The following is a 27,449-nucleotide window of genomic DNA, read 5'->3' on the forward strand; positions in this document are numbered from 1 at the left end:
CTCACAGGCTGCAAACCAAATGTTACAGGATGGCTAAAGCAACTCGGGAGGAGGGAGATAATTGGAAACCGATAGTTTTTGTTAGTCTTGCTTTCCAGTTCTCCCACGAAGGAAGGGTTCGTTCACGCACTGTGTAAAAACCTTTAAATTCAGGTCAGAAAAACGTGGGTGAGAAGTGCAGAGCTGCTGTAGTCTTGAAGGAATCCCTCAACCCTTTGAGATGGTTCTTCCTTTAAACATAACCATCTTGGTGGCTGTGATGTGCCGGGCGAGGGGAGGAAGTCCTCTCAACTTCTTGGCTCTGCCTCTAAGTAAACCCAAACTTGAAACTAGTGCCCCATTGTCCTCCCCGTGTGCTGACCGTTCTATCTCGTTAATCTTGGGGAAGTCCTGGAGGGTTTTCACATTCTCACCTCTCCAGTTCTCATTTACATTCCTCGGGTAACTGAGGACTTTGCAGAATTTAAAGGGAAAGATGAGGCCTAATACCCTCCTCTTCCCATTTGTGACATAGGTGTGACTTTAAGGTCCGAAGTAGACTGGGGGTTTGGGAACAGCATTCGTTGCTTATCTAAATTACACAGAAAATATCAAAGGAATTCCTAACCTTCACACTTTCTTTGGATCCAAACTGCAAGCTGTCTGTGAAAATACATGTTCTGTCTGTTTCACCTAAAATTCAGTAACAACTTAAAAGGAGTTCTGGGGATTCTCACAGGAAAGAAAGCCTGGCACTCGCGGGGGAAGTGATCTTTCATTTCCATGTTACCCTGGGAGGCTGTGCAAAAAGCAGGCAGGAGCCTTCTGAACGTTTCTAGAATGAAACCCCTAAGGGAAGAACATCGTTCAAAGGGTAAAGGCGTTGGAGGCAGGCATTCTGGGTTTCAGTCTGCCCTGTGACTCAGATGGGTTAAGTTTCTTTCTGCGGCACCGTTGCTTTGCCTGCAGAATGGGGGATATTAATGCCTACTGTTCACCATTACTTCTGGGGGCTGGGGATAAAATACGAGTGTCGGACACAAGGTAAGTGCCTTAACTTCTCTTGGCCACAGGCAACGGGATAGAAAAACCCTTGAAGCTACTGTCTGTGCTGCTCTCTGTTCCAGATGCTGGCTAATGGCGGCAGATGTGCTGTCGTGTTAACAATGGAATGAGGCCACGCACGCCTGTGCTTAAATAGTAGGGTTTTCCTGAAATGGGTGGACATTCCTGGGGCCAAACACCTGGGGGAGAGGGGGGTACCAGGATATGTAATAGGTGAGCTGGAAGCTGGGCCTTGGCTCCCGGGGAGAGAGAACACCTCTCTCTGTGTCTTTCCTTGAATCTGGCCATAGAGGAATCTAGATGTGCTGAGAGCCGCCAGAGAGGGGGAGGGGAGTGGGGAGAAAGGGCGCCTGGAGGGGGAAGGGGGCTGGGATTCAGCAGGAGGAAGTGCTGGCAACCCCAACCCAACAGCACCCATTTAAAGTGACTCTAGTTCCTTGTTAAATAAAGATGTATTTAACTGGTTTCTGTCCAGTCTCAATTGTGTAACAGCAGGAAATTAAAGTTCAATCTCCTTCTCCCCATGTGGCCCCACAGGCCAACCTGGAAGATCTGGGCTTACCCAGGGGGATGCGAATTCCCCCCTCCGTTCCATTTGGGGAGAATTGAACTTTAATTTGGTTTCTTAGAAATATTACACATGAAATACACGAATATGTTCTTCTTAAGAAAAACAAAAACATGCATACATAAAACTAAAGTCCCTCAGACTAGCTCCTCCTCCTCCCCAATCCTGGCCCTCTCCCCTCCCTACCGCCCTCAAAGTATATCCTAGCATGAACATGGTACACAGCCCTTCGGAACATTGTGTGTGTGTGTGTACTACACAGCACCGACTTATGGACATTTTAGAACACCAGTGGCATCAGACTATGCTCGCTCTTCTGCAGTATGCTCGCTCACCTCGCTCACCTCTGCAATGACCCTTGGTAGAGAGCTCTCTCGTCCTGCTTTCGCTGCTGCCTGATGTTCGTTGGGATGTCTAGATCAGAGTTTATCTAGCCATTATGTGTTTTCAATTTTCCACCATCACAGCAATGAGGCAATGACTTTTTGCTGTACCTGCTTCCTCTGAAGGTGTGAGAATTTTTCTCAGCCGGGGGATATACAGCCCCATATAGAATTTCTGGGTCCAAGGTTATGCTGGTTGTTACGTATTTAAGGAACGGGCTGCGTCAGCACAGCCTCTTGCTTGTTATCCTTAGTTTGGGCTAATCCGATGGGTGAAATAAACAGGGCACTGTTTTATCCTACATTCCCCCGCTTGGCAGAGAGACCAATACTCTTTCATCGGTTTATCGGCCGTTTGTATTTGAGTTGGTATAAACTGTCTGCCCACACCCTTTGCCCATTCTACTGGACTGTCACTGTTCTGAATTGATTGATGGATGCTCCTTACCTCCTCTCCATACTAAGCCTGGATCTCTTCTGTATCCCAAATGTTCTCTCCCATCTGTCACTTGCCTTTTAACGTTACTTAAAGTGATGTTTTGTTCAAACTTATCAATCTTTGCAGGAATCAAGATTTTCTAAACCCATGTGAGGACAATGAAATAGCAGGTGGAATTCGGCAACTCTGTGGTCCATGGCTTCATCTTCTTACTCTGCAGATATTGATGGCAGCTGCCTGAGTCCCGAGAGGCCAATGGGATGTCAACGCTTTTTCCAGCACCATGTTCCTTCCCAAGCCCTGTGTGTCTCTAGAGCGGGAGCCACCCGAGGGCAGCATGACAACTGGTGATGCCCCGAGCCCACTGCAGAGCCAATTACATGCATCTCGTCCCAACTCCACCTTGGTGACATCACATCAGGACTGGAAATGGGCCGTGGGGGGATTTGTATCATAGAAATAGACAAACATTACAAACCAGGGCTTTTCTTGCCTGGAGAACCTGTTGTTACTCATTGACCCTCACACCACTGGCCTACAGTGCCCTCGGCACAGCCACCTGCCTGCATACCGCTCAGCCGAGGGCCCTGTGCCTATCACGGACAGCTGTAGCCAGGAAACTTTCCTGTGTAGACCTGGAATCTGGCTCTGCTAACACAGATCCAGAGTCTGCCTCTAGAACAAACATTTTCTACAAGAAGATCTGTGGGCCATACCGTCTCTGTTGCAACTACTCGACTCCGCTCCACATTCTCCTTGGTGTTTTTTTCTTCTTCAGCCATTTAAAAATTGTTTTTCCCCAAGGACTATGCATACACAGGCAGCAGGCCCCGGCCCACTGGCTGTAGTTTGCCAAGCGATGCTCACAACCAACTCGGGCCACAGAACACAAGCCACTCGGCGACCCACACAATCACCCTCCCCACCTCTGAAGATGGTTCTCACACATCTCTGGGTCTCTTCTTCTCATGCCTCGGGTTCTGCACAGGTGAAGGGATTTAGGAATGTTTCTAGAATCTGCTTCCCTGGGCCTGGACTGTGGTGGGCAAGACATTACAGGCCCAGCGAAGGCGGGAAAAGGTACAGAAACCTGGGCTGAGGTCAGTCAGGGGCTCTGGCCAACTCAGGAATGCCACAGGGTCTAGCAGCAGCAGAGCACAGGGGACCTCTCCACACGTCAGCCGTGTGATCCCGGGCCCCAGACAGCCGCCCAGCTGATGCTGCAGGGAACAGAGATGAGCTGGCACATCGCAGATTCGTGATCAGAACAGATGACTGCTGCCATCTGAAGTCACTAAGCTTTGAAGTCGTTTGCTAAGCAGCAAAAGATAACCAGATCGGGGTTCAGAGCCCTGCCTCCTCGGGCTTTTGTGAAGATTAAATGTCTATAATGTGCTTAGCTCAATGCTTGGCGCATAAAAAGTCCTCAGTGAATGTAATTATTATTCAGAAAAAATACAGCGGCTTGAGTTCCCTTCCAGAGATAGGGGATATGTTTTACCTCATTATCTTAGGGGACTTGGTCCTCAGGACGTTTTCTGAAGAGGCTGCTTTTTGTGATTTCTTTATTAAGTGAAATAAAACGCAAAGCACTTAGCACAGCGTATGGCATATAGTAGTTGCTCAGGAAATGGCAAGAATCTGTCCGCTTTGATGCCCAGAAACTGTCACGAAAGCTCTAACTCGTCTCACACCTTCACTCCCAACCCACCCTGCAGCCCGCCATGTAAACACCGCTCCTGACAGTTCTGCCTGACCTTTACGCCCTCCAAGAACTAACAACTGTTATTTCAGTTCCTTGGCATCCAGGTGGACACGGGGCTGCCATGATTCAAAGGGGAGCCTGCTGTCACGGGCAAGAACATGGAATAAATGGAGAGTTGGTCTATATGTTTTTAGGGATGTACGCATTGTGCGTGAGGGACCAACGCTGTTAGGTCTGCCAGCTATGGCAAGAAAAGAAAGATTTTAGTCTTGTAAAACCATCCACATGGCAATAAGCTGGGATCCCCCAAAGGTCCCTAGCCTCAGAAATCTGGTTTTCTATTGTCATGAACCACGGACTAATCTGTGAAGCTGAATTAAAGTATGGTCTCTGTGGGGAGAGGGAGGAGGGAGAAGATTTCAAAGCAATCACTTTCATTCAAGATAAAAGAGCAGAATTAAGACTTTCTTTGAGTCCCAAGATGGAAACAGGATGCTGGATGGGTAAACAGAAAATGCATCATCTTTTGTCAATACCAGCAGGCACAGCATGACATGGACCAGCCACATTGCTCAGCTGCTGGGGAGGAAGCAGCAGTTGCGGACAAAGCATAATAAGAGGCTGTGCTCCAGTCCCCTCATAGGACTATCCAGCCCCCTCACTGGATGACTGCATGTTCAAATTCAGGGCCAAATGATGAAACTGCAGTTTGCTGAGGCAGATTTTCAAAAAGGAGGCTGCGGTTCTCAGCTAGACATGATACTAAAGGGGGAAAAAATCCCCCCCCCTTTTTTTAACTGAAGAAGCTTTATGTGGAATATAACGAGGCATTTATGCAACAAGCCGACAAACCAAAACCAGTTTCATTTCCCTCTTCCTCTTTCAGGGAACTGAATCTATGTGCCCTCTACCCACTGACTAGATCAAAATGATTGCAACTCTGGAAAATATGCTACTAGTTCAGAGACGTGGTTTGTTGAGCCAGCTCTCTGGAGAAGAAAACCTCGATGGTTGTTTTCTGGGTGATCAAGGCCTGCTGCTCAGGCAGCGGGGTGACATGTCACACCTACAGGATGTCTTATGTAGGTGGCCATCACACCTACGGTGGGTTAATGTGAGCCGCAGCCCTCCCACCCCCAACTCTGAGCACCTGCTCATTTTCTGATTCCCCACCTGCATTTTTGTTTCCATACTGAATAGAGAGAGAGGCGATGTGAGAAAGAGAAACGGATGGGGGAGGTAACATAAAAATATTCCAATGCATAAAATGAGTTTATAGCTTCCAGAAACCACCCCAGAAGCAAAAACAATGGAGTGAGTGCATCAATTCAGGAAGGGAAACAGGAGAAAAGCGTAAGACAGCAAGAATGAACCTGTGCAGAGCAGTGGCTCAATGTGCTTCCCAAATAATTCCATGAGACCAAAGGGTGCACTCAGAGAGAGGTGACAGGTGCAAGAGAGGGTGTCGGCAGCCAAGCGTGGATGTCCGGAGAACCGGGGTTTCTGGGTTACAGCGATGAGAAGCCTGGGATCTGGAACCACCCAGGCCTTGGTTCTGGGGGTGGTGGGGAAGGGGAAAGGGAGGGTAGAGAGGAAGAGCCAAAATGTCCACTCTGGAGAAATTATAAACTAATGCAGATGAGAAGAAAGCAGATGCTGGCGTGCCAGAAGGGGAACCCAGGGTGAGAGGGTCTGAGAAGTTTCGGGAGGCCAGAAGACGCAGAAATGCTGGGCAGAGGTGGCCCCAGGAATGGAGGAATCCTTGGCTGGGCTAGTTCAGGCAGGAATCTCACTAGAAAGGCCACTTATGGCCTTCCAGGCATGGTGCCCTACAGTTCAGCAGCTGAGCCTGCCAACTGGGTTACCAAAAAATGGGGTACAGATGTGCAGGGGTACAGAAGCCCGAGCCCTCAGGTGTCTGTATGGGGCTCAGAGGTGCCTGGCTGGACCTAGAGGTGGTCATCCCAGCCACGAATAACCTCATCCATTCACTCCAGTGCTCCGAACAAGTGACGTAACCAACAGGATGAGAAAATTTGTTAGAGACAGAGAAGGAGTGGAGAGACAAACTGGAGCCCCACCCCCAATCGGCCCAGGCAGAGTTCCTGAACTAAAGAAGGTCCTCACGAACAGGGTAATAAGAAACCTAACAGCCGGACCGACCACAGCCAACGCCAAGCCTCTTTCTACTTCCATGGCTTCAGTTCAAGTTCTGGAGACCCACAGACATAACGAGGCCAATCAAAAGTGGGGCACACGGGAAAGCTGGGGCAGCCAGACATCTCTTCGGCCTGGGCCATTATAACTGGTGCTAGAATAAAGGCCGTGGGAAGTAAACCAAGCTGGGAGAGCAAAGATGCAGGTTTTTCCAAAATCTATCTGTCTGGTCTAGGTGGAAACAAGGGAAGGCTATTATCTGGGGAAGCACAGGGACCTGCCCCTCCCACTGCTGACCGGGTTTGTTCTCCCTGAGCTCAAAGGGCTGAGATAAAGGCTGCTGGTTGTTGTTAAGAACCTGGAAATCCTGGATGAAAGACCCCTGGCCCATCAGATAGGAGCCCCAGCCAGCCTGAAGGACGCGTTCTTTGGCCACCCCTGAGATGTAGAAACCTGCAACTTAAAGAGGCACAGGGCAGAGTGGTCCTGCCCTTTAGTTTGGGATGAGCTTGAGAAGAAAGGAAGGTTGGAGGAGGAAGAGATGGAAAAGGTGAGCGAGCTGACATTCACTCATCAGGTGGTGAGGCTCGGAGATCACTTTGGCCACTGGCAGAAGATGGGGAGTCAGGCAGGGAAGGGGTATGGAGCGAGTACTTCCTACTGGCCACCTCAGGGAAGGGAACAGAAAGGAGAAGACTCCCTGAAACCCTGCTGTGTTGGAAGAGGAGGCCAGGAGGGGAGAGTCACCCCCACCAGAGGCCTCTAAGGTGGAGATGAGAAGAGAATGGGTCTCTTTTTCAATAGCACAGTCAGCCTGGGGCCATACCAGGGCTTGAGCAGGGTTGGCTCTATGTAGGAGACTCTAAGGCATTGGTTCTCAACCTCCTGGCCCTTTAAATACAGTTCCTCATGTTGTGACCCAACCATAAAATTATTTCGTTGCTACTGCATAACTGTAATGTTGCTACTGTTATGAATCGTCATGTAAATATCTGATATGCAGGATGGTCTTCGGCGACCCCTGTGAAAGGGTCGTTCGACCGCCAAAGGGGTCGCGACCCACAGGTTGAGAACCGCTGGTCTAATGGGCAAAGGTGACTTTGAGTGTCTGAAGAGCTCACCTTCTTTCTTTCCTTTCTTTCCTTTGCATAAATGTTTACTGAGTAGCTGCCATGTGATGGACATTATTATACTAGACGCCAAAGATAATCAGCAGCTTTAATTTTAGCCGCTGGCCTCTGATTGCCATTGTATCTAGCCTCTTACTGTCAGGCATATTGTAGGTTCTCAACTCCTGTCCCTCGGAATGCCATCAACTCTCCTCCTGTCCTACCCTCTGCCCACGCATGAGCCCAACTTAGACATTTGGTCTCACGTCTCACCCCTTTCAGGCCCAAAGTGGGCATTAGCTAAGATGACAAACTGCTCCGTTCTCAGGACAGAGGCTACTTTCAGCAGGTCACCGACGATGCAGACTTTGGCTTGTTTCCTCTTCACATCTCCACTGTCCTCACTCTGGAAAGCCCCTCACTGCTGCTCATCGGGACCTCTCATTGGTCTCCTTGACTGAATTCAACTTCAACCACTTTTATGGGGCACTGACGGCTGACTGTGTGCTAGCATTCATGCCCTCTTCTGGATGCTCGACATAGAAAGAGAAATAAGTGAAATGCCCTGGATAGCTTGGTCCATTACAGGAGGAAGAGATACAAACATTTAAAATACAGCGTGGTAAATTCTATAATGAGCACACTTCTATAAGGCGATGAAAACACACAGAAGAAAGGAACTAAACCCGTGTGAGCTGGGCTGTGACAGATGAGTAGCGATTCTCTGGGTAGACAAAGTATGGCATGCCAGGCAGAGGGTGCAGCATAAACAGTGGGTTGGGGGTGCCTAAGAAATGGCATAATCTGGTAAAGATGATTCTCTGTGGGTTGACCATGAAGGGCAGAGATGAAAGGGGTGGAGGAGAAGTGGTTGGATATAAGGAAAGAGCTGGACATTGGTACAAAGATCCTACGCTATTCTATTATGGCTCATGGGCCTCATTCTGTAGGCAGAAGGGCCAGAGATGTTTTCTAAAGCTTTATTATGATATAACTCACATACCATATAATTGACTCTTTTAAAGTATACATCCAGCCCTAGCTGGTTTGGCTCGGTGGATAGAGCGTTGGCCTGCGGACTGAAGGGTCCCAGGTTCGATTCCGGTCAAGGGCATATACCTTGGTTGCGGGCACATCCCCAGTAGGGGGTGTGCAGGAGGCAGCTGATCGATGTTTCTCTCTCATTGATGTTTCTAGCTCTCTATCCCTCTCCCTTCCTTTCTGTAGAAAATCAATAAAATATATATTTTTAAAAAATAAAGTATACATCCAATTCAATGGTTTTTAGTATACTCACAGAGTTGTGCAACTATCACCACAATCTAATTTTAGAATATTTTCATCATCCCCAAAGGAAACCTTGTGCCTATTAGTAGCCACTCCCCATTCTTCACCACCACTACCCACCCTGCCCTAGGACCACTAATCTACTTTCTGCCTCTATGGATTTGCCTATTCTGGACATTTCATATAATATGTGGTCTTTTGAGACTGGCTTCTTTCACTTAGCATAATGTCTTCAAGGTTCATCCATGTTGAAGTGTATATTAACGCCTCATTCTTTTTTGCTGCCAAATAATAGTCTGTTGGATCACTACACAACATTTTGTTGATCCATTCATCAGTTGATGGACATTGGGTTGCTTCCACTTTTTGGCTAGTGTGAAAAATGCTGCTATAAACTTCATGTATAAGTTTTTGTGTGGACATATATTTCTATTTCTCTTGGGTATAGTCTGAGGAGTGGAAATGCTGAGTCATATGGTAACTCTACACTGAATATTTTGAGGAATGGCCAAGCTGTTTTCAAAAGCAGCTGATCCATTTTATATTACACTACATGACAGTAGTTACATCGCAGTAAATAGAAAATACCTCTAGTCTCCGGTAATGTTATGGAGAAATGTTCCAATTTCTCCCAAAGCCCCACCAACACTTAATATCACCTGTCTTTTTAATTATGGCCATCCTAGTGGACATGAACTGATCTCATTGTGGTTTTGATTTGAAGAGATACCTAATGATGAGTGATAATGAGAATCTTTTCATATAATTATTCAGCAAAGATTTTTAAGCAAGAATGTAGCTGTTTTGTAATAAATCTGAGGGTGAGTTGGACAGGAGAGAAAACATGAGAACGGTAATAAAGAGAGAGACTCGGGCAGAACCCACAGGACTTAATGAAAGACTGGCTGTGTGGCACGGGTGGGAGTCAGGGGAGAAGGAAAGGCAAGGATGGTGCCATGGCTTCCAGTCTGGGAAAACTGGAAGATGGTGACGTCATACACCAAGCTAGAGAAGGAGAGGAGAGAGTGGGCAGGGGAGGGGAGATTATAAATCCAGTTTAGGACACAGTAAGCTTGAGGTACCTGGGGGAGATCCATTTGGTGGAGATGTTGAATAGGCAACTGGAGAAGCAATTGTGGGGTTCCAGAGAAAGCCCTAGAGATACAGCTTCAGGGATGTCAATATATTGGGAGGTGATAATTGAATATTATGAGCTGCATATATATTAAGGAATTTTGCAAATTAGGAAGCTTTGGCAGGAATCCTTTCAGTGGCAAGCAGAAGGTTAAAAGGTAGATTAAAGTGATCCGAAGAGGGAATGGGAGTCAAGGAAGAGAAGGGGGCAGGTATAGGTTGCTTCCTATTTCTATGGAAATTCTTCCCAGAGTGTCCAGTAGACACATGGATGCCAAGGAGCTCAGAGACAACTCCCAACCCTTCAGAGGGGGACGCAGCACCCAAAGGGTAGACGAGGCAGGATGAACACAACTCTCCTGCTGGGCAAGCTGGCCTGGCAACAGAGCTACCACCTGCAAGAGAACCAAGACTGCTAGCCTTGGGCCATGTCTCCACTTCCTCATTCCAGTAACACTTTCAAAAAAGTGAAAAATTAGGAACACAAAAGGGGGATGCTTCGGAAAACATGTACTTCCCCTCTAAGAATCCGTGATGGGCACACCACCTTTGAGAAAAAAAGGCATGAGATACAACGGATCCTGCCCATCCAGTGACAAACTGTGTATTCTTCAGTCCTGGAAAGAGTTCATTGTGGGGCACCAGTAAGTTTGGACTGTAACTCCTTAGCTACAGCGTCTGGGTTGAAGTGTCCAAAGGAACAGACACTAGAGGTATTTTCTATTTACCTCTCCAGATCCATGTTCTATGCTTCTCCATCAGTTCTGGGTCCAGGGAAGCTGCACACAGAGACTGAATAAAAAGCTTTCTCTGTCAAGCTTTCTCAGTTTGGTTTGGCCAACAGGTAGCACCAATAAGGAAGAAGACTGAGGTCAACTCCACCTCCTCACTGTCAAGTTGCGTTGCCATGAGTTGGCTGAGTTCCCCTACGGAGGGCTCAGCTCTTGTCAGGTGGTTCTGTTCTCTCTCTCTCTCCCTCTCTCTGAAATTATCCTTTCCAGGTTCCCCAAGCCACTCCCTTCCTACCCTTCAGGTCTAAGGGTGGTTGGAGCTTCTGGCTATCAATAGTCCTAGGGTGCCCTGGCCGGTTTGGCTCAGTGGATAGAGCGTCGGCCTGTGGACTGAGGGGTCCCAGGTTCAATTCCGGTCGGGGGCATGTGCTTTGGTTGCGGGCACATCCCCAGTGGGGGGTGTGCGGGAGGCAGCTGACTGATGTTTCTCTCTCATCGATGTTTCTGGCTCTCTGTCCCTCTTCCATCCTCTCTGTAAAAAATCAATAAAATATATTAAAAAAAAATAGTCCTAGGGTGCTGCCCTGTCACTTGTTTCCTTATTCCAATGTTCAAGGTTTCATTCCTTACCCTCTAGGACACTTAGTCAAGAGTTGTTGCCTAAGGACCAAGCAGGTAGATTAGATTAGCATCTCACAAAGAACAACACCTCCATTAGTGGTCAACTTACTGGCTCTCAAGCCACATGAGGTACTTTCATCACATTGTCTTGTGCTTCTTGCTCTGTTTGGACTGTCCACACATTTATTGGGCCAAGTACAATGTAGGTGCTGTGGGTGCCAAAGCAGGACACAGTCTTGCCCTCAAAGAAACACACTGAGGGGCAAACATGCACGTAGAGCTGTAATGAGAGCCCTCACAAAGCCATCCTGGCCTTCATCCCCAAGGAACATGAGCACATTCTCTGCCCCTTCCCAGCACCATGGAAATGCTAAGAAATGAGGGGCAAGAACAACATGGCTGACGAAGAAGCAGCCCTGGAGAGAGACTCGGGAAGCTCCTCCAAGTCCAGGTTGGCTTTCAAAAGCTACTGAGTCACAGCTTGGAAATGGAGGAGGCCAAAGGCAGCTCAAGGCCACAGGAACACGAGAAGCACTGCCCTAGGAGGTAGAGGTCAAGGTGACTGGCAGCCCTGGATGAGGAGGGGAGCGAGTGGGGCAGGCTGGGAACACCCTCTCTGCTCCAAGGTGGTCTTTTTTATTTAACTCACTCCTCCTGTCCCCGGGAAAGGTGACAGCTTAGAAAAGATGGACAACGGGCCTTGTAGGCTAAGTCCTATACAGGCTCAGCAGAATTTAAGGACTCAAACAAAAAAAGTTCCCTCCCAAGAAGCTACTGTCTGAGAATTAGAGTCCCTACCCTTATATCTGGAGAGGAAGGGCTCAGTCTTCTGAAACCAGGATTAAATGAGATAAAAGGGAGGGACCCCATAGCGCTGACCCGAAGAGTCAAATGAAATGCAGCTCCTCTTTCTTCTCCCGGTCTCTGGGTGTGCAGAGGTAGCTGAGTGGGGCAGGCAGCCTGTGACTGGGACAGCCTCCCCCACACAGAGAGGAAAGAGGGGCCAGCAAGGAGAGGGCACAAAACAAGAGGGGAAGTCAGAATGTCCGAAGGGTCAGTTGGAGCCACAATTCCACAGAGTTCCTCCTAGGACATCCTCTCAAGTCATTGGTTAGGGGGGTGGTTGGCCAAGACAGGAAGAGTAATACGATTCATGACATGGCTGTGAATTTCCAAGAGGAAGTGTGAGCAGTTCTCAGGGATTTCGAGTCATAGGTAGAGTCTGCGGCGTCCAGACGAGGGTCTAAGAATACCATGACTGAGCTGTGACAGTCCCTCAGGCTGGCTGGCGGGCAGTAATGTTACCCAGTTTACCAAACCTTAATGATTATAGAGCTTTCTTGGAAATAAGCAAAAATACCTTCTTTTTATAACCTATGGATACAGCAGAGAACATCAAGCCAGATATTAAGTTACGACTACATAATAAAAACTACAGAGCCATGAGCTCAGATACCACATGTAGTCTGCTTTCATGATTTGCATTGTCCCGATTTTTCTAAGACCAAAAATGCCCATTCAATAAACACGAAGGAAACACTTTACAATTGAACTGGCAAGAAGTTCAGAGTGCGGGGGAAGACGCCGTACGTACAGGGCTTTGTTTCGCGAGAGAATGCCTGGATGGAAATTCACCTACGTTATGTGATTTAATTCTGTTGTGAAAGGCTGAGACTGCTGCCAAATGTGCTTTCAGATCTCTGTTCTTGCCTAACCGCAGGTATCTGAGGAGCCAGATGCCAAAAGTGTAATTCAGAACAGTTCTTGAAATTACCTTTGTGAATAAAAACAAAAGTTCAAAAAGTCAAAAGAGCTGGCTCAAGGTCAGGGAAGAGAGAACAAATGTAGCAGCAAAAAAACCCCAGCCATTTAAGACATCTGAGCGTGCTATTGTGCCTTGTGAGGACCAGGAGAGGCAGAGAGAAGGGTGGAGATGGTGGTAGAAAGGCTTCAGGCATTGGATTCACCTCATTTACTAGGATCATGTAGGTCCCTGTGACTGTCTTCAGCTTAGTACAGCTCTGTCACTTTTAAACCATCGCTTCAATCATTGTATTTACTTCCCGAAAGGTTCTTGCAATTCTGGACTTGCTGACGGTGCAGCATGAACTCATCCACATACACCCACTGTGCTGATAGAGAATTCATATTCATAGTCCTACTAGTTTGCATCTCGGTTTGGGTATGAGAGAGTGAGCCAACTTAATGATCGTGCATAAAGTGGTCTAATATTGCACAAATGTTTCGATACAACTCGGCAGCTGTTTGCCATGAGCAAACCAAATTCCACAAATTATTAACTCAGCCAAAGTCAAAAAGAGAGCTAAAAAGGGGAGTTGTTCCAGAGGTGTAGAGTTTCAGTTCTGCAAGTTGAAGAAGTTCTGGAGATCTGTTGCACAACAAGGTGCTTACACCTAACACTACTGCCCTGTACCTTAAAGATGGTTAAGATGGTCAATTTTATGTTGTGTTTTTTTAAAAATTTAAGTTAAAAAAAATAACAGAATGCATTTTTCATTCCATGCCCTTGCACTTGGCTATAACCACAGCATACTTCACCAATTAAATTGAGTTTCCTGAAGAGAGAGAGAGAGAGAGAGAGAGAGAACACAATAACACATGCATGCTAGCTAAAAAGGGTTAAGAATCTCCTTTAAATTCCAAGCAGAACAAATAAGGGGAGAATTTAGAGTTGGAGACCTCAAACTGGCTTGATTTCTTTGAAACAATGCACTATGCCAATACTGACGTGACGATTCTAGGATTTTTACTTTCAATGTTAACAGGGTAGCCTTTCAGATGGGTGATTCAAAGCTAAGGTGACTCTCCTGGAGCAGGCCGAGATGGGGTGATGCCCACTCCTGCCTCAGGTCAGACCCAGACGCACCAGCCCCTCTGCGTGCTCCTCTGCCCGGGCCTGCAGGGAGTAGGAATCACACTCCACATCATTTCTCAGCTGCCTGACGTGACTACCATGATTCCGCGCTTTATTTTTAACTAGCTTACAGAGTTTTCGATTTAACTAGTGCTTCTGCAGTAGTTTGTGAGGGCTACTGTAACACAGTACCCCACACGGGGTGGCTTAAAACCACAGGAATTTATTGTCTCATAGTCCTAGAGGCCAGAAGCTCAAAATCAAAGGGTGGCAGTCTTAGTTCCTCCTAAGAGCTCGGAGGAAGTATCACTCCAATCCTCCATCTTCGAATGGCACTCTCCCCTTGTCTCTGTCTTCACACAGCCTTCTTCTTACAAGGGCACCAGTCATATGGGATCAGGGGCCCGCCTTACTCCAGTGTGACCCATCTACCCATCTTCAAAAGGAAAATGTGTGTGTGTGTGGGGGGGGGGGGGACTTGCAACCTAGTTCAGTATCTGGTTAAAACTGTAGTCTTACTTCCCCACTCTGACTCACTTGGGCGGAGCTGCGGGGACCCTCAGGGGCCGCCACAGGAGGAGATATATAGGTCAGAGCCTCCCCACAAGTTCAGTTGAGGCTTTGGATCGGAATTCCCCTGGACCGGCAGATCTGTGAAATAAAGGTTAAACTTTTCTCCCTCGGAGTGCTGGCTGATCGTTCTCCCGTGCATTCTGCCACAACATCTTAACAAATTACATATACAATGACCCTATTTCCAAATAAGGCCACATTTTGAGGTAAAGGGGATTAGAACTTCAGAACTTCAACGTAGGTGTGTGTGTGTGTGTGTGTGTGTGTGTGTGTGTGTGTGTAAGACGAACATCAGCTGGAAATTTGTTTAAAATGCAAATTCTTGGGCTCCACCCGAGACCCACTGAATCAGAAACTCTGGAAATGCGGGTGATCAATAGTATATATTTTAACAAGCCTTTCAAAGTGATTCTGATGCATGCTAAAGTTTGAGGACCATGATTTCACATTATGCTGTACATTTAAAAAATCATTCCGGCATGTTAAGTGCGTATCTTGCCCTTCCAACAGAATTGCTAGCCCTTTGGGGCTGTCTCTGACTGTATTTATCCCATCTTGCTTCTTCCACAGTTGTGAGCAACTAATACTTATCGCTCACATAAATAAATAAATAATGATTGCGTTGGCAGGCTAGAATCTGGACGTCTGTACAGGCCACATGTGGCCTATAGACGGGTTTTATTTTGTCTGCCCGGGAATACTATGAACTAATTGCCAACATAAAAAACTTAGACTGCAGAGTTGTTGTTTTTTGAACAACTGCAAGATTGCTGGCAATCACTGGATCTGAAATTCCACACAGCAACCATCAACTGATTGATGGCTGCCTCTTTGAGGTGGGGCATCAGGGTTCCAGTTAACCACAGTCCTCACCATTCCCTGATGCCTCCCCGACACTGGGGCCTTATGCAGAGCAACCTCGCTTATTTACATCGCCTATCTGGCCCCTAAAAACATTTAGATCTAAACCATGCTGGAGAGAAGGAAGGCAGATAGAAAAATGCATCCCTATCCACAGCCTGATATACTTAACTAAGGATACTTAACCAAGTTTCTGAGCAGCAACTTTAGAAATGGAATTTCAGAAGCCAGTGTCACTGATTAGCACTGACTTCGGTTCTGAGAGTTTAGCTTCATGTTTCACAGGTTGAGTTATGAAATCCTACAGCACGGAGGATCAAAGGTTTGTAGGGCCCTACCTGTGCGACCACGCGTGGGCGAGCGATAACACGGTAAAGAGATGTTACATCAGCATGATTTGGGGAACAATGGGTATGGAGGGCATGAGGTCGTGATTTTGAAGCACCACATAGGCCTCCTTTGTGTCTATGCTAGGCTGAGCTCCAATAGCAGGTAAGCTGTGAAAAGATTACTGCCCAGGGAAGCAAGTGGGGGAAAAGTCAGACTTTAAAACTGCTTTCAGGCTTACACATATTTTAAAGGGCAGATCCTGGACTAGATTTGACAACTGTGCCTGTAACCCAGACACCAAATAGTTGGAAAAAAGAGAAGATACCATCACTCAAGACACTGGGAGCAAGTTCATGAAAAGGTGAGCGGAACGGTGGTCTGGTGTCTCTTTACCTCAGAGGTGAGGATGGGCCTGGGGTTCAGAGGTGAGAACTCACACATCACAGTGGAGATGGGCCCAAGTTTTCAACGAGGCAACAAGCTTCATTAGTTAAGCCCCAGAAAGCTACACTTGCCATGGCGCCCATCCCAAAGCAATACATCAGAGAAATACAGCTACTCAGAGGTCACTGAGCCAGAAGGGAGAGATATGGCCACTCTAACATCACAGGGCTGTCTTCCGACAAATTCTTAAACTTTATTCTCTCCTTAACCACCACTGTACCTCAGCATTCTTTAGAAAGAAAAGAGATGGAATATGTCACCGATGACTAAATCTTCCTTTAAAGCTGTTAGAATTTAGAACTGTAGGCGGAAACGGGTTCTATGGAATGTAACATCACGGGTGATGTGATAATAAATTCCTAATTGGCCAGGTCCTGGTGGGTAGTCATGCCCCAGGCATATACTAGTAACTTCTAGTAAAAGGTTTATCTTTGCCTTAAGCAAGCCCTGTCCATTGTTTTTATGCACCTAGGTTAACACACCTTTGAAATAAGCATAACCACCCTGAAGAGAGCACAGAATCTTCCTGTGGGTTAGGGGCTGTCTCCTAAGGCCCCTCCAGCCCCTTCCCATAGTTGCTCTTGGTGAGTTGGCGCAACTTTTATTCAAGGTCACCACACAATGAACTATGCAATGTTGTGAGCCACTATGTACCCACTGGAACGGTTACAATGAAAAACAGATTCTGACCATACTGCGTGCTGGCGCAGCAACGGAAACTCTCATCCTTTGCTGGAGGGCCTGACAAATGGTGCAGCCACCTTAGAAAGCAGCTTGGCTGTGTCTTTTAAAGTTTTACCCACACTTGCCACGCGACCCAGCAATCCCACTCATAGGTGTTTACCCCCAGGCAATGAAAACTTAGGTTCACACACCCGTCTGTATGTGAATGTTGATGGCAGCTTTATTAATGATTGCCAAACACTAGAAACAACACAAACATCCTTCAGGGGGTGAGTGGATACACATCATGCAGTGGAATACTATTCAGCAAGGAACTCGTGCGCAAATCCAAAAGCATTATGCTGAGTGAAAGAGCCGGTCTCAAAAGACTATCTACTATATAAATAGACTTATTCCAAAAGACAAATGGATGGAGAAGAGCTCATTGGTTGCTTGGGGGTGGGGATGGAGGTGGAGGGTGGGTGTGACTACAAAGGGATTAGTAGAAGGGAGTTAGGGGGTGATGGGACTGTTCTGAATCCTGATTTGGGTGGTGGTTACAGGAATCCACATGTTAAGTTCCATGGATTTTTACCACCCTCCTCCAACATCAAGTTTACTGTATGATAATTTACAATGTCACCCAATTTACACTCAGGATAAATGTGCCCAATAAAAAATGTCTCTGAAATGGGGCCAGTCAACAGAGGCTGAATCCATACCGAACACCGCAGGTGGCATGAGGAGGGCAGTCACTCACAGGCCCCCTGGGTGCAGTTTGGTATGTGAAGAGGGTAAGTGACACTCAGCCACTGGGCACAACCTGGTAATTCTCTGAAAAGGCAAAAGAGCTGTGATCTGTAGCGTTTCCTTCCCGGGAACTTTGTACCCATGGTCTCTTCCAACCGCTGTAAGGGAGGAAAGTTAGGCTTAGCGATGGTAAAGGCTTTACCCCGATGTTGATCTCCGTTCTGTCTGGTTCCCCAGCGGCCACAGAAAGCCACAGCGTGGACTAAACTGTGATTCCTCCCTTTTCTATGCTGTACCTTGAGCAGGCCCCTTAATCCTCGTGCTCTTCAAGTCCTGCTCTGCCTTTAGAGCAGTGATTGGGGAAGGGGGACTATTTTGCTCTCAAGGGGCATAGGGCAATGTCTGCAGACATTTTGGCTGTCACAGCTGGAGGGGGCAATGCTACCAGCATCTGGTAGGTAGGAACCAGAGATGCTGCTAAGCATCCTACAGTGTACAGCATGGCCCCCTGAAAAAGTAATTACCCAGCCCCAAATGTCACCAGTGCAGAGGCTCAAACCTCTTGGTTTAAAGGAATGAAGAGAGGAACTATGTATGAGCCAGACAGTGTGCTGGGCATTTTTAAATGCGTATCTCAAGACCCTTTTGAGGTAAGTATTATTAACCCCAGTTTACAGTTCAGAAGGTGGTGGCTCAGACCCATAGAGCAATGTGGCCAAACCCCCGTGATGAGACAAGAAGCTGTGGCTGCCCCAGGCTGCTGTGATGACAAAGCCCAGCGTTCCCGCAGTGTGGTGCTCGGGGGTGGGCTGGACCCTCCGTTACCCTCCTCACTTCCATCTCCTCTGGTCTCTTCCTGGTAGCCCTAGGAGATCTGCAGACAAGGGGAGCTGCGGGCTGGCAGGAGGGAATGTGAACTCTAGAGGCTCCCAGGAAATGAGTGGGCCCGTCAGCACTCAGAACTCCAGGACTGGTTGTCACCAGTGTCCTTTTGCATCACCCATCCCTCCACCCTAAGCGCACTCAAGTCTCTCCTCTCTCCAAAGAGCCCAGAGACATTCCCAGCCAGCTGCGCCAGGACAGTGTCCTCTCCCCTCCCCCCGGCCTGAGTTTCAGGGACTGGGCACTCAGACAGCAGCCAGGGACGGGCGCCAGTCCCAGAGCAGCGCGCTAGGATCCACATCCCATGGGCAGGGTGGGCCTCAGACACCAAGCAAACTGCTTTAAAAACAAGTTTCGTAATCACCTCTGAGTGATTCTGGTTCCATTTTACCCTTTCATATAATGAGTGCTGACAGTTCCAGCAGCTGAAAATGGGTGTGTGTGTAAGATAGAGGGAGGAGGGAGAGGCAGAGTAGAAGAAAGGGGGAAAGAGAATGAAGAAAGAAGCAGAGAAGGACATAGTATACTTAACAGCTTAACATAAGACTCAGAAAACAGGTAACCTCATAATTAGCAAAGAACCCTAAGATTGGGGAACACTCGCATATCAGGCGGGAAAACGTGAATGGTCTTCAAAATGACCCCAGATAACTGCGGCTAGGCCTCGGGGCAGGCAACACACTCTAGTAACTTCTCCGACTTGGCAAAGCAGAGTCCATTCTTGACCAGGCTGGGCACGGCCCACCTTCATCCCTGCGCCCCCCTCCCCGCTCCCAGCCCGCCCCAGCCCCGCAGAGGGCACTCACAGCTCCAGAATCAGGATGACGTCCGTCTTGTTCTCGTACACCTCGTGCAGGGTGATGACGTTGGGGTGCTGGATCTCCTTCAGGATGCCGACCTCGCGCTCGATGTCCTCGCGGCTCACGCCCCGCCGGCTGGATTTCGTCCTCCTTTTCTTGATGAACTTGGCGGCATACTGCAGACCCGTGCTCTTCTCGCGGCATTTCTTCACCACTGCAAACTGCCCGCTGAAGAGAGGGGACGGAAGAAGGACACGGGTCATTTACACATTCTTTTTGTTCATTAAAATACAAGATTTGAGCAAGGGTGTGCCAAGGGTGTGTGTGGGGGGGTTGGGGGGAGCGATGGAGTTGTGAGTAGAAAAGTCCAAATTGTGAGCAATTAACACAGTAAGTAGGGCTAGTTCTTACTCTAGTTCAGTTTTATTAAGCCAGTTTCTTTGTGAACGAGGGATAAAAATTATGTTCCTGAATTATGCTTTGTTGAATCGGTAATGATGCCTCCGCTTCTGTGCTGGCCTCCTTCCCTCCCATTTCTGATTCAGGGACCGCAGGAAGGAGCTCCTGGATCAGACCTCACTCCCAACAAGCTCTTTTCCTTGTGTGTGTAGGAAAACAAGAGATGGAGACCAGGGAATTGGTAGGAAAATATATAGAGCTCTGACTCTGATGACATATTTCTAGCACCAACAGTTATCAACTGAAACACCCAGAACAAAAATAAGCTCTATGTGTTTTTCACACTTTGGGAATTGATGAGCCCTATGGACTAGACATCTGCTGGCTGCTTCTCCAGCATCACCACCCTCCTCTTCCTTTTCCAATACCTTTATCTAGGGATTGTTGTGGTTCTGGGAAGCTGCCTCCATCCACAACTATAGATACAGATCATGTGACCTGGGCTAGGCCAATCAGTGCACAATGTTCTCCTGGCTCCAGTGATAGGCCCAGGACCTAAGTAAAGACCTTCCAGAGAATGTTTAGACAGAGACTTTTTCTGAGACTTTCTGATCCCTCAAAGCTGCTGGCAGACACCTCAGAACCATTTGAGGAGTCACTCTTGGTTTAAAGCTAATCACATTGCAGAGCTAGAGACAGTAGAAGCAACAAGACTAGGTCTGTGGTAACACTGGGAGTGGCTAGATCAACCCTAGCCTGAAACCATCTGCCTTTGGAAATTTCAGCAACATAGGCCAATAAATTCTCTTTACTGCTAAAGCCAGTTTGATTTGTGTTTTCTATTTCTTACAGAGGAAAGCATCCTATCCATCCAGTGCCACAGCAAATAACCAGAGCCTCCTATGCATATATAAAAGAATATCTATATATATAAAAGCCTAAGCGACCGTTACGACCAGTCGCTATGACGCACACTGACCATTAGGGGGCAGATGCTCAATGCAGGAGCTGCCCCCTGGTGGTCAGTGAGCTCCCATAGCCAACCTCCTGCGGCCAGCCAACCTCCTGCGGTCTCTCCCCCCTGCCGGCCGGCCCCTGTGCACGAATTCGTGCACTGGGCCTCTAGTTATAAAATAACTTGACACACAATAAAAGGTGAAGACATAAGTGGTTGAGATCTTGAGAGGTAAGTAGGCTACCCTGAATGTAGGTGAAACAACAGAAAGATGCTTCCTGTAACGACCCTCACTTCTTCCCCCTGTAACGACCCTCACTTCTTCCCCCTGTAACGACCCTCACTTCTTCCCCCTGTAACGACCCTCACTTCTTCCCTAGCGCCCAAGGCAGGGTTGGTCCCCCATCACAGGACCTGTATATTTCTTGGCACCAGCTGGAGAACTGCTATGCAGAGCATGATCAGTTATTTTCAGCTAGTTTCCTTCCCCTCACATGAAGACAAAAAGGGGAGAGAAAATCAAATAACTGGTAATATTTTGATGCTAAAGAATGGATACTTAAAAATGTTACTCATTTCCTTGAGCAGCAGGAGGCCAGAGAAGAAAAAACACATAGTGAAGGATTATTTTTATGGCAGTATCAAATTTTTTTGCATGACAGGTTATTAATGCCCTCTTTCCCCCTGCAGCAGGAGAGCAGAGAAGTTGAAGAATAAATCGCACCGGAATGCTAGCACCGATTGTCTGTAAACTCCCGACCTTAAAGAGCCAGGGGATCTGTTACGACTTTATTACAACCATTTTCTAATTTCTCTGGGGAGTGAAGGACTGGGCTTTCTGTCTATTGAGGGAAAAGGGGTGGGCTGCAGAGATGGGGTTTATGGAGAAAAGCAGGAACTCAGCCCCACTCCTCACAGAGACGGTATCATGTCCCCACAGAGGGCTCTCAAGGGACCCCAGGGCAGAGAGAAGGCAGAGTGCACTTCGCAGGGCAGCACCTCCAAACCACAAACATCTGTGCTTGGGGCGGGGTGGTGGTGGTGATGGTGGGGGTGGTGGTGGTGGGGGCGGGATGGTGGTGGTGGTGGTGGGGGTTGGTGGTGGTGGGGGCGGCGTGGTTGGTGGTGGTGTGGTGGTGGGGTGGTGGTGGTGGATGTGATGCCTTCCACAGGCTACAGGCACCTACAGGCACCGAGACTTGTCTCAGGGGCTGTAATGACTTGAGGCAGTCTGTGGTTTGAATCACCTTGCTTTAAAAAAACAAAACAACGTGCCAAACAAAATAAAATCTGGAGGCAAACCACAAAGAATTTAAATACAAGCCTAAATTTAAAGACTATCTGAGTGTGTTTTCACCGCCAAATGATCCATTGTTGACTGTTTCCCCCTTTTAACTCTTTGAGATTCACACCATCCTCATTTCTTCGGTCAATGAGAAAGCCAGGCTTCAGAGGGATGCTTTAAAAACTGCTCTAAATCATTCAGCAAGTAAGTTTGCATAATGCAGACATGACTCCAAACCCAAGTGTATTTGCTCCAAAGCTCTATTCCTTGAGCCAGGCTGCTTTGCTGGGCTTGTGTCCATTTTGTTTGAGATATAAGCCACCCCCCTCTAAGTTGCAGGACCTCATTCTAGGAAAGAGCTTTCTGGGGGGAAGGCAAAGAGAAGAGGCTTGTGGTTAAAACGCTTGGGCAATGTAGCTTTCTCCTCGCCACCGGAAATTCATCAAGTGCTTGAATGAACGAAGCCATGGCTTGAATATCCTTGTTGGTGCTCTGCAAGGAAAGGTAAAGCACATTTGTGTGTGTGCTTAGGAAGCACGACATTAACAATTAGAAAGAATCTCAAGGTCAGATGGCAAGCAATTGGTGAAGCATCTGTGTTTTTGGAGGTCTTATGTATTTCATAGTGCATTAAAAATGAACCTGTCGGCCCTAGCTGATTTGGCTCAGTGGACAGAGCATCAGTCTGTGGATTGAAGGGTCCCAGGTTTGATTCCAGTCAAGGGCACATGCCCAGGTTGCAGGCTTGATCCCTGGTGGGGGGTGTGAAGGAGGCAGCCGATCAATGATTCTCTCTCATCATTGATGTTTCTCTCTCTCTCTCCCTCTCCCTTCCTCTCTGAAATCAATAAAATATATTTTTAAAACAACAACAACAAACACCAGTCGAACTCTGTTTTATCCCTTCAGGTTTTATTTTCCAATTCATTTCTTTGTGGGAGTTTTGCTCTCACTTTGGGAAAGATGGGGTGGACAAGAGAAGTCAAAGATGTTGCTTTCAGAATGCAGGAAGAGCAAGTTGTCTGGGAGCAACTATTTTTTCTGCCCGTGGGCTGGTGCCTAACCTGGACTCTCACATTTTCACTGCGGACTTTGATCCAGACACCACATTAGAACAAGCTCCCACCCAGTAAGTGCAGATTGAAAAAAAACATACTAAAACAGCTTATAATTTTTGGGAGAATTTAAAGCATGCATCTACCCAGTACATACGACAGTTAAAAATTATTTATGGGAACTATGTGTTATTGCGAATTCCCTACATTAATGCTAGAAACAGATCTGGCTTAAATCAAAACAGCCAATAAGTTTCAACTCTACCCTCCTTCCAAGACTTTGCAATAAGGCTTCTAATTAACACAAAATAACTTTTACTTTTGAATTCACATATCAACCCCCTGGCACAATTATAGTGCTGGCTTATGAGCCAACTATTTTTCCTGAAGAGCTGTGTTGACAGAGTGGCAGCAGCTTGGATCCCGGTAGAAAACTGGACTTACAGGTCTTAAATAAGAGGCGAGGCGACAGAAATGATTTTTCAAGGATGAGTTAATATTGGGTAATAATTCACATTTATGGCAGAGGAAAGACCCTCAAGTTTATAGACTAATGGGAGAGACAAGCATGTAACGGCAGAATGTGGGACGGGCTATAAAAAAGACGTTGGGAGGTCAGGAGACCCAGGCTGTGTCTTGAAGGTGGGATGTGACCTGGAAGATGAAGGTGTGTGTGGAGGGATGAGTTCTGAGAGGAGGCACGGGTGAGCCAGGGCAGGGAGCACAAAAGAGCCTGCCTAGCATTTCTGAGAGAAGAGGGAGTGGTGGGGGAAGATGAAGAGCAGCTCCACAAACAGGGTCCCGCCCAGAACGAAGCAAGGCCAACCCCAACTCTGTCAGTAACGTGGGAAAGCAGGGACTTCTGGGCCTCAGTTTCCCCATTCATGCAAGGGTGATGACAACATAGAGTGAGACCCTGCATGTGAGTGTAAACTGGGTTCTCTAAGCACTTCAGGTCCATAAAAAGGATGAAAATTAGCAAGCGTAGCAAGCTGTCTCAGCTTCCTGCTTCTCAAAGAAGCACAAAGGGTCATATTTCAGCGGCTGAAAAGCAGCACCAATTTCTTCTTGGCCTTTCTACCCAACAACTTGGAAATCTATGTGTTAAGTCTCTAGCTCCACCTCCTCCCCCCGCCCCACCCCCCAATCAGGAATAACAAAGCTATTTCATTTTAGATGGAGGCCTATTCGATTTCTCCCCTTGGGTCCCCAAAGGACCTTGTGACTTTGGCTGCTGAAGTGTTCGCCTGTGGGGAGGTGAGTCTGACAGCAGTTTGCAAAGATGGCCTTGGCCGTATCTTCCATCTCCCATGCTCCTCTGCAGGGTGACCTCAGCCTGCTCCGCTGGAACCTGAGCCTTGCTTGACCAATAGAATGTGGCAGAAGCGCTTCTGGGGGTTCTGTCTGGAGTTCTCAGAACACGCATTCTTGGGAGCTCCCTCTTGGAGCCCCGCCACCGTGCTGGGAGAAGTCTAAGCTATTTGGAAAGGCCGCATGGACGTGCTTCCGTCAACAGCTCCTGCTGAGCTGCAAGCAGTTTTAGAAGGCCCGCCAGGCGACTGACCATCACGGATGTCTGGCCTAGCAAGTCTTCAGATGGCCCCTGTCCCAGCCAGCATCTTCGTGCAACCACACGGGACACCCTAGGTGAGAACACCCAGGCAGCCACAGAGCATGAGAGATGTTTGAAGCTACCAGGTTTGGGGGTGGTTTGTTATACAGCAATGGACGGGGGAACAGCCACGGAAATATCTGGGGTTTAACGGAGGACCCAGGAAGCTGTGTGGAGGAAGGCTTCCATACAGAGGGTGGGGGGCCAGTAGCTGACCAACGCCACAGACCGACCTAAGGGAAGAGCGTGGAAAGGGGTGGGAGCGCCCTGACCATCCTGAACACAGGTTCCCCCCAGGCTCACAAGCGAGCCCTCTCGTTACATCAGCGTGTGAGGGCTCACCTTTCAGGTTCTTCACTTCTCATCTTGGCAGCAGTCCCCCATCTTTCAAGGAAAGTGCTGCATCCGCTGGGAGGGACCTCTGTGCCAAGACCAAAACCACCACCACCAAACCCCAAAGACTCACTGAAATGTCTTAACAGGATTCTGGCTGAGCTGTGCTCATCTCCAGTTTACCTTTCACCTCCCCCTGCCTCCCCTCCCCCACCAGGGAAACACACATAAACCCACCAGTCCGACAGGACCCAGCACACGTACCGCTACCGAATCTGTATTCTGACTGCTCCGAACTCCAGTCACATTCCCAGTGACACCACCTTAGGGGACCCAGGTGAAGACCAAGTGCTTCGTCCTGGTTCATGGAAACCTCCCCTTCCATCCTAACCCACCGATGAAGAAGGCTGACCCCCTCCGGGAACTGGGTCCTCAGCACCGAGCTCAGTTCCCTCGGAGTGTCCCCCAGTGCAGCCCACATTAGGAACTGCTCTCTTCCTGGCCTCTGAGAAGCTATGCCTGACAGGAAGGCAAACCGCTTTTGACAAAAATGCCAAACTTGTGATTTATTATTATTATTATTATATTTTTAAACACTCCAATAATTATTTGAACGGCTACCAGGGCTCAGTCAAGGTGGCAAGGTCTAGAGAACCCAATGAGGAAAGCAGCAGGTTGCCAGGGCGCCGACAGGGAGAGGCAGAGTTTGCGGAGGGATAAACAGCAGCAGGTCACCCTGGGAACCGAGCAACACATGCGACTCAGGAGTGAGATGCTGGATGAGAAGTGCTGCCTAAGGGCGGGCAGGGAGGCTTGAGTAACACACCTGGTGGAGGAGGGCCAGCCCCAGAGGCGCACGCCTTGGGGACAGCACCCTCCCCGGAGGTCAGGACCACACACAGAAGGCTGCCAAGCCGAGCAGGGCAAAACCCGGGGCCCAAGGCAAGAGCGTACGAGGGTCTGAATTTCTGCACAAGTGCTGCTGCCAGGGGGTCAAAGAACCAAATACACAGAGTATTGGGTGGCTGGAGCAACCTCATTATAATGAAGGGCTTAGCAAAGCAGAGCCGGTGAGGACGCAGAAATAAGAAATTAGGACAGCAGTGAGCATCTTTGTTCAGTCCACCTGTCTCGATGAGACCGTAGCAGGGGCCGTCTGAGACCCATCTGGAGGGGCACGTCCGTTAAAGACATGCTACTGAGAGAAAGGGGTTTCATGGCCAAGAAGTTTGGGGGACACAACAGGCCTCTGTATGCAGGACTCGGCAGACCCTGCTCTCTGCAAGAGCGGGTATAGCATTCAGTGTTTCAAGGGGTTTGGGTTTCAAGGGGTTTGGGACTATTCCCCACATTTTTTTTTTTTTTGGCACGGGGCATAGGAAAGTTCGCTTTGGTCCTCTCTCCCATTAAATGGCTGGCCTTTGAGAGCTGGGACTCTCGACGCACTGATTCCTTTCCAATCTCAGCACAGAGCTGTGTTTGGAGGTTATTTCCTAACGCAAGACACCAGTCATAGTATTCTCCCTCAGGCCTGGTGGGGCTGAGCGCAGAGCTGGGGGTGCAGGTGCCCACGGGGTGCAGACCCTCTTGGGATGGTGGCCCATTAGAAGGGTGGGGACAACTAAGTCAGGCCACTCCTGGCCTCTGCCTTCTGCCTCCTGGTCGAGGGCTGAGTAGAGGAGTCAGGAAAATGCACGATGGTCCCAGTCCTGCCAGAAGCCTGGTACCATTTGAGCCCAGCAGGGGATTCTGATGTTTTTTCTTTCAGAGTCAATTGTATTTGGTTATTTAAAGAGGCAGTGAGAGCAGGCAGAGCAGGTGTGGAGAGCGGGAGCTCTGAGGCAGAGCAGTGGCACTTGCTGGTGGATCTACAGGTGTTGCTGAGCCCTCGCTGCCACCTTGGACCATGCGACCCGCCCGGGAGAAGAGTGAGGAGGTGACGGGCAGGGGCCCGACCCTGTGAACCCTGAGCAAGGCCCGACTGGCCTCCCAGGCCCCTGACTGACACAAGCCCAGTGATAACGCTGCCAGCGTGTTCTGGGTGCAGCTCCTTTGGGTTCTGTCACTCGCTGCCATGCCTAATCCTGCCCGATTCAGATCTGGTCTGTGACTTCGGGATTTTACAACTGGCAGGAATTCACAAGACCCTGCCTTATCACAGAGCAGCGAGTGCTACATGAAGGGGGTGTGCACAGCGAGGGGGGGTCCCGCTCTAGAAGAGGCCTGAGATCACCTAACTCGGGGCCCGGGCCAGAACACAGGCTTGGTTTGGTGCTTGATAGCTATTTGCTTAAAAATATATATATATTTTACTGATTTTTTTTTTTTTACAGAGAGGAAGGGAGAGGGATAGAGAGTTAGAAACATTGATGAGAGAGAAACATCGATCAGCTGCCTCCTGCACACCTTCTACTGGGGATGTGCCCACAACCAAGGTACATGCCCTTGACCGGA

At 48.4% G+C, this 27,449-nt stretch overlaps 1 protein-coding gene across 1 annotated transcript in view; it reads right to left on the bottom strand.

The window, feature by feature from the left end:
• Nucleotides 1-25,027, bottom strand: part of DAPK1 (death associated protein kinase 1) — a gene marked incomplete at its 3' end in the record, with an annotated part of 78,453 nt that extends 53,426 nt beyond the window's left edge. Inside the window, exons 1-2 of the mRNA XM_023748114.1 lie at nucleotides 25,005-25,027; nucleotides 19,363-19,584 (exon numbers count right to left, since the gene is read on the bottom strand). Coding sequence (XP_023603882.1) covers nucleotides 19,363-19,584; nucleotides 25,005-25,027 — 245 coding nt within the window. The remainder of the gene's footprint in view (nucleotides 1-19,362; nucleotides 19,585-25,004) is intronic.
• Between the last annotated feature and the right edge of the window lie 2,422 nt (nucleotides 25,028-27,449).

This window comes from Myotis lucifugus, unplaced genomic scaffold (genome assembly GCF_000147115.1).
Source record: "Myotis lucifugus unplaced genomic scaffold, Myoluc2.0 scaffold_1160, whole genome shotgun sequence".
Classification (NCBI taxonomy): Eukaryota; Metazoa; Chordata; class Mammalia; order Chiroptera; family Vespertilionidae; genus Myotis; species Myotis lucifugus.